Here is an 11270-nt window from a genome sequence, read left to right on the forward strand (position 1 = left end):
TGACATCGCTGTCGCCGTGGTTACGGGAGGTACGACGAGAGTGTGCGGGGCGGGGGGGTGATGATGGGATAAGGAGCCAGACAGGAACCTGAACATGGAACACGAACATGGACAGGTCATCTGAGAAGTCAGGGAGGTGCCCTGCTGCCATTGTCCTTTGAGCTGTCATCACAGACACGCACACGCACGCACACACACACACACACACACACACACACACACACACACACACACACACACACAGCTCAACTGGCAACAGGGATATACACACACTCACTCATCCCCGCCCCATGCTGCCTAACGACGAAAAGTGCACGAGGATAGGAAAGACATGTTTTTGTAGCAGCTCTTGTGTCACACACACACACGCACACGCACACACACACACACAAACAATTCAGGTGATGATGGGAAAACAACTGACATAATTATACATGAGCCACAAGGCCTGGATACACCTGGGCCTCCCACTTAATTGATCTCTGACGTCAGACCGCCATTATCTCACACCTCAGATACCTGTCTCTCATGTCACTAGACAGGTTGGGGGGGGGGGGGTCTAACCTTGGAAACCCCGTCCTCGTTGGTCTGGATATGGCGGCGGAGCTGCATCAGCTGCCACATGTCGTTCACCGGCGTGGCGGAGGCGGAGCTCCGGTCCAACAGCTCGGTACTGGAGGGGAGGTTTTCCACAAGGGCGATCTGCGTCTCGATACGGCGCAGCTTGTCCTCCAGGTCCTGGTACCCGGGAGCGGACCTGTTCTGCTCCTGGGGGGGAGCCGTCATGGTCTTGCCCACACATTCTTCCTCTCTGGTCCACTTGATGGTCACGGTTTGGATTTTCAGGTGGTCCAGAATCGCGTGGAGAAGAGTGTGTAGCGCATTGAAGTTGACCACCCCGATGTCCGGTGTACCGATAGATAAGTCTACCAAGTTATATAAACTAATATCCCCCGACATGGTTATATTATTTATAGATAGTGATTCTATTATGAAACATGATACAATTGTTGGCTGAACACAACGTACGGTTCAGCGGACAGCTGACCCGAGGAAACCCCTAAAGTCGATGAAAAACATGTCCAATGTCGAGACGATTAAAGGTAGGCGTACCGGTGTTTTTCGATGGAGTCGACTCTGTTCAAATTAAAACACGACACGCATCCGAAACGCGTTATTTTGTGTGGACAGTCACCGTTGTTTCCGCTGCATTAACTTGTTCAGGGTCTTCAGGTCTTCATATCGTCGTCCACGGCGACCGTGGAACCCGGCTGGTCAAACCAAAGCAAGCCCTGTCCGTCTCCCGCTCTCTAGTCCCTCTGCTCTTGGCTCTCAGTCGCATCCCACGTGTTGACTCTGCAGCGTCCGCGGTCGCTAGGCAACGAGAGGCAAGGGTTCTACACCAAATGCTCCCATTTCATTCCCCCCCATCAGTTGGTACCAGGGAAGAAGCAGATCTTTTTTTCTAGGACGATCTTATCATAAGACGTGAGTTCTTAATCATGAACTAATTTTACATTCTTACTTTTACACATGCCAACTTCATGCCAAGGTTTAAAAAAATAAGTTGACATTAAAGAAATAACTTCACTTCATCCATTGATTATAAAAAGCAAGCCAGAAAATCATAGTTTCTTTAATTACCAGATTCAAGTAAAAAATATTCAGATACATGAAGGTTCATTTCCCTCAACATTCAAGTCACTTACAAACAAACACTAAGGCCTAATGCCATCCCATAATATCTGTTGTCCAAATGAACAGCAAACAGACAAGTAATCCTCTGAAAAAAAACCAGCATCTCCTCGTGGCACAATGCATTCTGGTAAAGAAATATTGCATTTCAACTTGTGTTCAGGGAAAAATTCCCCCCTGTCGTATGCATGGCTGTTTATTGGCCAATACAAAGTGAATAAACATGAATACAATGAAAATAAAGTGACATAATAAATTGAAGGGAATATCTTGGATGACTGAGGTGGGAATGACCCGTTACCTAACACAACGTTGTGCCGTCTCATATCTAAACCCGTAGCCTTCCTGCAGTGAAGTTAAGGCTTCTTCTGAAAAAATAAGCAGACATTTTGAATGTCTTGATGAATCAGCAAATCCCACAGCTCAGAGCAGGACTTTATCAGGAAACAAACCATGAAATGTCTCCTTTTATAGCAACCTTTTCAGTTTCCCTTTACCAACCCAGCTGTTTTCTCCCCATTTCGTCCCCAGTAAGAAAACACGCTCCCCGACCCCTCATGTCATGGGTCATGTGAAGATGTGCGATGTCAGCATTCAAGATGGCTGCCGCCGCCGGCACCAGAATACCCAACCTGACTGATACCCCAAGTGAAGGTTTTTTCCGTAGACTGAATCGGCTCCATCAACAAGAAACCCCTTCCGGTTCTTACATGTCAGTTCGTTAAACCTCAAGTTCCACCAAAGGCATGCTGGGAAGATGAGACATGGAGGGGAGGAGTGGGAGAGGGGGAGGGAGGGTCAGAGAGGGAGTCGGTGTCTTCCCCGGACGACGTGGCAAGGAGCACGGAGTAGCGGACGTTCCCGCCGCAGCGGTGGCGTCCCCTCCGTCCTGCTCCTCCTCCTCCTCCTCCTGGCGTGAGTCAGATGCTGTCGTAGTCCGAGTCGCGGCGCTTGGCCACCACCACCCACTCGGCCACGAAGAAGGAGAGCGTCCCCATGAAGCCGGTGACCACCAGGAGCAGCAGCTGCCAGGGGAGCTGCAGCACGTTGCTGTAGGAGAAGGCGATGGCTGCCATGATGGACTGGGGAGGGACACACACCACTGGGATTACTATTGTGAACCACTACTATTATTACTATGATTAACCATGTACCATCACTCACTATTATTGCTATTACTAACCATTACCAACTATTATTACTATTACTAATCATGACTAACCATCACTCACTATTATTAGTATTAATAACCATTACCAACTATTATTACTATTACTAACGATGACTTACCACCACTCACTATTATTACTATTACCAACTATTATTACTATTACTAACCACGACTAACCATCACTCACTATTATTAGTATTACTAACCATTACCAACTATTATTACTATTACTAACCACGACTAACCATCACTCACTTTTATTAGTGTTGCGCGCGCTCAACCTCTAGTTGTAATTAACAGGGGTAATTGTTCAATGGAAAGTGTAGTATACTATGCATGCAAATCAATAATGAAATAGCTTTTACTGTTACTCAGGGCTGAAAAGTGCCCTGCATTTAAAATGCAAGGCAACTATTATTGGTTAGTTGCAAATAATAATCATCATTGAGATTAAACATCTCTTCCAGTGTCCTTGCCAAGACAGGCAGCAGTAGCCTACAGTCACACATAGCATACACACAAAACATAAGAAAAATCAAACAGCTAAAACAGTCCACAGGGGGGAAGGGGATATCAATATCGCAAGACATTTTGGGAGGCTCAAGGAGAAGAGTAATATTAAGTTTAAGCAACAAAGTAAAAATACATTTTGGGAGGCTCAAGCAGGAGAGTAATATTACATTTGAGCAACAAAGTGTAGTCTTGTGGTGGACTCTATAGACATAATTCACCATACTGTGTTATTGACATGTTTTCGTTTCACTATAGGGACACTATCTCTTTAAGATCACGTCACTTGTGTGTTGATATGCCGGTCGGCGCAATGTTTGAATTTAACGGTTTTTATATGACCAAATGAACGACCTGCCGTTGCTTGTGGAGGTGAGAAATTGTCTCTTCGCATCTTTTATCGCAATTTCTACAGACTATAGACAGAACGCTTACCTGGGAGTGTGTGTTGCTGCGGTGTGTGTGTGTTTGTGCACTTCTGTGTATGCGTCGCTGCCTTTGTCTTGACGTACGATGTGCGTGTGTGTCCATGTGCGCGTGTGTACGGTGTGTGTATGTGTGTGTTTGCAGTGTATGTATACGTTCGCACGTGCTGTGTGTGTGTGTTTGTGCGCTGCAGGCTGCTTGGCACATGCGCACATGAGTAACTTTGAGTACCTGGTGCAACAGGCCTCCTATTATAGTAGTAATATTACTAACCATGATTTACCACTCACTATTATTACTATTAATAACCATTACCAACTATTATTACTATTACTAACGATGACTTACCATCTCTCACTATTATTACTATTCCTAACCATTACCAACTATTATTACTATTAGTAACCACGACTTTGCTATGACCATCCACTACTTAACATTACTAACTCATTTTTATTATTACTAACCATTACTAACCATGATTTACCATTACTAACTATTATTGAGATTGTTAACCATTACTAATTTTATTAACATTACAGACAATGACTAGCTATTATTACTCACTCGTATTCTTATTACTATCCCTTTCTTACCATTATTAACTATTTACTACTACTAATTACTAACCATGACTAGCTAGAGTGATGCTTTAGTGGAAGGCAATAGCTGCCATGATGGACTGAAGAGAGAGGGAGACACAGCTTTACTATTACTAACCAGTACTACCATGAATACCAGGAGAGCTGCATCTCTCAGTGAGTGAGTGAGTGAGTGAGTGAGTGAGTGAGTGAGTGAGTGAGTGAGTGTGCGTACCTGTATGAAATAGAAGACTGCGAAGGCTGGGGCGCTGTCCTCCTTGTACAGGAAGCCTATGATGCTGAGCAGCTGAGTGTTGAAGCAGCTGTCTCCTAACCCTAGTAGGAAGCTGCAGAACAGAGCCACGCTTACACTGACCACACACACACACACACACACACACACACACACACACACACACACACACACACACACACACAAACACACACAAACACACACACACACACACACACACACACACACACACACACACACACACACACACACCACTGTCACTCTACTGTCACAATACCCAAATGCATCACATCCGAATTCATTCTAAATGTTGCACAGTTGGAGACGGCTGTCAGTCAAGCATTACATAGCAAGGAATGGCTTCCACCTGGGTTGATGTAGGCCTACAGACCACATTGATGTGGTCTGGTTAGGACCCTAATGTCCTGGTACCTGGGTCTGATGTAGGACACTAGTGGTCTCTATAGGACTCTAGCAGACTACCTAAATGAGGTGATGTAGGAAACTAGTGGTCTATGTAGGACTCTAGAAGACTACCACCCTAAGGTGATGTAGGACACTAGAGGGATCTGTAGGACTCTAGAAGACTACCAACCTAAGGTGATGTAGGACACTAGAGGTCTATGTAGGACTCTAGAAGACTACCACCCTAAGGTGATGTAGGACACTAGAGGTCTCTGTAGGACTCTAGAAGACTATCAACCTAAGGTGATGTAGGACACTAGAGGTCTATGTAGGACTCTAGAAGACTACCACCCTAAGGTGATGTAGGACACTAGAGGTCTCTGTAGGACTCTAGAAGACTACCAACCTAAGTTGATGTAGGACACTAGAGGTCTTTGTATGACTCTAGAAGACTACCACCCTAAGGTGATGTAGGACACTAGAGGTCTCTGTAGGACTCTAGAAGACTACCAACCTAAGGTGATGTAGGACACTAGAGGTCTCTGTAGGACTCTAGAAGACTACCAACCTAAGGTGATGTAGGACACTAGAGGTCTCTGTAGGACTCTAGAAGACTACCAACCTAAGGTGATGTAGGACACTAGAGGTCTCTGTAGGACTCTAGAAGACTACCACCCTAAGGTGATGTAGGACACTAGAGGTCTCTGTAGGACTCTAGAAGACTACCAACCTAAGGTGATGTAGGACACTAGAGGTCTCTGTAGGACTCTAGAAGACTACCACCCTAAGGGAATGTAGGACACTAGAGGTCTCTGTAGGACTCTAGAAGACTACCAACCTAAGGTGATGTAGGACACTAGAGGTCTCTGTAGGAGTCTGAGTCTGTCTACCTGGGTTGATATAGGCCTTAAGAGGACCACCTACTTGGGGGTCATGTAGGCCTGCAGGTCGGTGCCCTCCTCCGGTGCCTGAGGGGCATCTGGGGCTATGTTGAGGAAGATGAGGTAGAAGGCCAGGTAGTGTATCAGCAGCCCCAGCAGCACCACAGGGTTCCTGCCCAGGCGGTTACTGTTCAGAATGCCAAACACGCCCCCTCCTGGACGCACAGTGACCACGCAGGGTCAACAGGAGAGACAATGCAGAAGTACAGTCAGAAATACAGATATTAAATATTGTTTGCGGTCTACTATATTGGTACTCTATTGTTTGCATTTATTTCAGTGCGTATATATCATTTTCCGTTTCTTCTCCGGCAATAGTTGGCTCGATTACCTGCATTTCGAACTTGTTGAGATTCATCTGTCATGATTTCCCATTCTAATCCTATTCTCAGTGTTTCATACCATAGCTCCCTCCGTTATGAGGGGGTAGGATGAAGCTTCCTTCTTTCATCCCTCCATAAATAGGTAAACACTTCTATCCTTCACTGACGATCCTATATCATGGATTCAACACTTCTATCACTGAGCCACTCCACCTCAACATCTATCATATAACGACCTGTAACTTCATCGACCCGACCACACTCAATGCTTACGTACCTTACCCCTCTCACCTCCAGCCTAACCCTAACCCTAACAACCCAGTGGTCTCTCCTACCTACAAGGATCTCTCCTACCTACAAGGATCTCTCCTACCGACCAGGATCTCTCCCACCTCATAGTGTCTCTCCTATATCCTAGGATCTCCCCTACCTACCAGGCTCTCCCCTACCTATGAGTGTCTCCACTACCTACCACGATCTCCCCTACCTACCAGTGTCTCTCCTACTAACCAGGATCTCTTCTTCCTACCAGGACCGTTCCTACCTACCCAGGATCTCTCCAACTCCGATGAGGAGGCCTGACATTCCGATCAGGCCTTTAGCGTTGTGTCCGAACCGCGTCATGGCGCCAATGCAGGTTCCATACACGCCGCTATAGAATGTCAGCTCCAGACCTGAGGGACGGAGAACACAAACCATTACATCACCGGTTCCCACCTGATGTTAAAGTCTCTATCTCACTTTCTTCTTCACCCCTTCTAGGTGTCCAATCTCCAAAGGCGGTTTCAATAGCTCAAGTCTGTTTCGCCAGGGCAAGTCAGCTTCACCAGGTCAAGTCAGTTTCACCAGATAAAGTCGGTCTCACCAGATAAAGCCTGTCTCACCAGGTAAACTATCAGGTACTCTACTCACCTGTGTACATGATGGTCAAACTCAGTAGCATCATCTCCTTGGTAACGGACAGCTTACAGGCCTTCACTGGAACGAGACAACGCAAACGTTAATACCACAGAGTGGGGTCAGAGGTCAGAGTGGGACACTGAGGAGACGAGGAGTAGGTGAGAGGAGATGAGCAGGAGTAGGAGGTAGGAGACTTACCAAAGGCGTCCAGAGCCTGAGTGCAGAGAGATCTCCTAGGAGGACTGAGGAGGAAAACAAAACAGGGTCAGGGAACGTGACCTTTCACCTTTAACAGGCTGAATGTAATCATCACTATGTCATAAAGATCTTTAACTCAATAATAATAACTGTCATATAGGCTGCCGTCACTCACCCGGAGACGGACGCGCTGTCGGTGGACTCGGTATGAAGGGGGGCTTCGGAGGTCTCTGAGGGGGTGGGCTCAGACGGGTCCGGCTTGCGGATGAGGAAGAAGAGGAAGCAGCCGATCAGACTGATGACGGTGAGGGAGATGAAGACCGTCTGCCGGTCCTTCTCTGAGAGACCAGACGGTGAACCATGAGCCAGGGACCAACATACAGTAAATACATACAATACATACATACATACAAGTACATATCCATTGTATCCATACACACAACATCCAAAGCATGGGTGTATCTATTCAATGGAACATGTATATAATGGTATTTATGTGTGCACAATACTGCAAGAACCTTTGTATAGAAGTGTCCTAAATGGCATCCATTATAATCATTGACCCCGGGTTTATACCTGGCCTGGTACACAGCCGTCTGTAAAGTGCAAAGTCTCATCTATACATGTTACAGGTGATGTGAATGTATCCCAGTTTTGATAGTGTTACAGTTGCTAGAAAACATCCTCATCAAGGAAGATTAGAATCTATGGTAAATAAAATACATTTCATGTTTATCTGAGTATGAAGTTGCCAAAAATACAAATCTTACACCACTAAATTGCGCCAATCAATGGCTTGTATATTCGTTTGTTATTGATTAAAACTCAGCTCAGGAATATAATCATGAAATTCTACTTTTAATTAATGCATATATCCATCTTACAACTGTGAATCAAGGTGAAGTTATAGATTCACACTCATGGAATAAATCCCTCAAACTATCCCTATTTGTCATTAATTTAGAAGTCAGTTTGGTTCTAGTGAGTTCAGGTCTTATTCAGAGGAGGTAAGTTGTTAGGGCCTCCCTACTGTGGGGGGAGAGTCAGACATCCTACCACCACACACTCTACCAGCCCCAGTAATAGGAGAGATTGAAGAATTTCACATTCAAGGGTACCTGAAATGTGATCATGTCCTTGCCAGGCCAAGTAGATGTACAGGTTCCCAAAAAACAAGCTGGAGAAAGAGGAGAAATGCAGGTCAACTTCCTGTTTTGGGAGACTACTTCCTGTTCCATACAGACTAATAAAGGATATATGGCAGAAAGCTAAGAATCAAGCACTCGCCTAAACTGCTGCAGAGCCCAGAATAGTCCGCTGTTCCGCCCGATCGTGGTTTCAGTGGAGTTTATAGCCAGCACGTTCCCCTCGGCGGTCCACAGCACTAGGGACGCACAAACCCAAACACAGCCAAAATCTAAATGAACAGCCCCACAAACCCAACACACCAAATCCAGACTAACGACACTAGGGCCTTAAACCAACACAGCCCACCAAGATGAATTCGGGGAGCCGGTGGGGCTGGCTCTGGAGGTTCTACTGCGGTTACCTGCGGCTCCGAAGCCGACCAGCACCGAGGCCGTGTAGAAGCTCCAGACTCGGGGCTGGATGAACATGGCGATGTACGCACTGGGGACCACATGGAGAGAACATCAACAACCACTGAACTGATTAAACACCTTAACCCTGTTAACCTGGTGAGTCTGATGCTGTTTTAAATTCCAATATGAAACACGACTTTCCTCATTGAAATCTGCAGTGTGAGTGAGTGTGTGTGCGTGCGTGCGTGCATGCAAGTGTTTATTATTAATGTAGTAACATTACAACTTCTTTAAATGGCAATCTTTTTTTAATCTTCAAAGTAGCGTGGTGAGCATGCTCTGTGTACCTGTACAGCAGCCCGCTGAAGAACATGGAGAGCTGAGGGCCGACCACGGCCACCACCGACGGAGCCACCAGGTTGGAGGCCGAGAAGACACCATAGATGATGGACATGCTGGGGAAAGAGGCCAGAGCAACATAGCACCCTTCATTTACCAAGTGTGTTACGTTTGAAGAATCACGTTTGAAATCATCGAAACACAGTAAAAGTCGATAGGGTCAAAAGAAAAATGTCAGTAAAAAAAGTACATTTTGATTATTCAATTCAATTTTATTTGTATAGCCCTTAATCCCCATTAGTCTCAAAGGCCTTAACAGGCCAAATATTTATGACACCCCCCTTTATGCAAGCCCCCAACGATGAAGCTAATGAAGCTTCTGCCATCACAACTTGTATTGGCCTATATTTAAAAGTACAAGTATTGAGGAAGCCTTGGGGGTTGTTCTACTAATGTAGTGGAGGATAAAACTAAAAAGTGCTACACCATTCTTGGTTCAAACCCTGGGAACAGCAAGCAGATATCTGCTATGCAGACCCACTGTAGTCCAAGTGCAACAGAGGAATACTTTAATCACCATTCTGGTTCATAGAATGAATAGTCATTGTTCAGTTTTTGGGTAAATGTGATTCAACAGAGAAGATGCAAAAAATATATAATGTATATTATCTAATGTATTACCTTGTATATCCACTCGCGGTGAAGTTGTTCAAACTCTTGATAACAGTTTGCTGAAAAGGAAATGGAAAATCACCTGACACAATATCACCACAACACGTAAAATCCACTCATACTCAGTCTTGCCTCACGGTCACAACAGTGTCATTTTTCATCACTTTATATTTGTTGTGGTTTTGCTGTGAACAGTTCTGTGGGCTACCTCTATATTTCCACATGTTTGGAAGGCAGTGAACATGAGCATAAAGCCGAAGCCCAGGATCACTATGTTTGACAGCGCTTTCCCCTCCGGAGTCATGATGCACAATTCAAAATTCCTCGATTGATTAAATACAGGAGATGTAGGCTACAAGCTTCACACCTCGTCTGCGAAGAAAAGAGCACACAAGCAAACAATTAAAGCGTGAGGGTGTACCCACAGTTTACAGAGGTTTGACGTTAAAACATAAGATATCGCTCTTAAATAAAGATCAGAGTTAACAGATCAGACATGGAGTACTCACCGGCGTAAAATCAGGACGTTGAAGTAAACACTGGTCTGGTGTGTGTAAAGTAACTGCCCGTTTAGTGACATTGCCCTTATAGCAAAGTCATGTGCTATAATATGTTACTTACTAAAGTACAGGACGTTGTTTTTCCAAATGCTTAAATAAGATTATCCCAGTATGTTTTATGGTCCCAGCATTATGACTACACGGATACATGTGTACATGTGAGTTTAGTCAGCTGATTCAAAACGGAACCAAATCCGCAAAATAAACCACTATTGCAAACGTTGTATTTCTGTTAAATAGATCTACATATCACAGCAGAATTGCCTCTCTATATACTCTGACTTACACCAGTGATAGATAAAACAGAGTGGCGACACTTTCGACCATTGGACTCCGTTGTACGCTTTTTTCCGCATACTTCCGGGGTATGCAGGCTCGCATAGTTCCAAACATCAATTCTACGGCGTTGGACATCATTAATTTCCGTTGCTGGCTGCCGAGTAACTTAAGTTATGGTGCGTTGCTGAAACCTCGGACGCCAGCCTTCCGAGTTGCACGTTTGACGTCACTTCCGGTCTCGGAGCATTCATAGCGTTCCTGTTCGTCTTTTTGAATGTGTCATGAAATTGGCTAGTCGTTGTTTATTGTTAGCTACATTGGCCTCTTTAGCAAACCAGCCCGAAAACAAACAACACAACTTTACATTGTATTGCACGCACAGCAAGACCATGCAATGTATAAATTGGTGACCGGAATAAAGTAGCAATGTAATCACGTGTGTAAGAGCATTTAAAATCGACATTAAAATAACCTAC

General features: G+C 45.1%; 1 protein-coding gene across 1 annotated transcript; it reads right to left on the minus strand.

The window, feature by feature from the left end:
- Positions 1-1618: 1618 nt before the first annotated feature.
- Positions 1619-10892, minus strand: LOC307082997 (UNC93-like protein MFSD11). The gene is made up of 14 exons (XM_079746768.1): positions 10465-10892; positions 10164-10327; positions 9965-10014; positions 9292-9399; positions 8953-9032; positions 8691-8787; positions 8522-8580; positions 7579-7741; positions 7404-7447; positions 7218-7283; positions 6854-6979; positions 5966-6137; positions 4619-4754; positions 1619-2777 (listed from the first exon to the last, which is right to left on the minus strand). The coding sequence occupies exons 2-14, from the start codon at positions 10257-10259 to the stop codon at positions 2616-2618; spliced, it is 1359 nt and encodes a 452-aa protein (XP_079602894.1). The 5' UTR covers positions 10260-10327; positions 10465-10892; the 3' UTR covers positions 1619-2615.
- Between the last annotated feature and the right edge of the window lie 378 nt (positions 10893-11270).

Source organism: Pollachius pollachius, assembly GCF_949987615.1.
Source record: "Pollachius pollachius genome assembly, chromosome: 11".
NCBI classification, from domain to species: domain Eukaryota; kingdom Metazoa; phylum Chordata; class Actinopteri; order Gadiformes; family Gadidae; genus Pollachius; species Pollachius pollachius.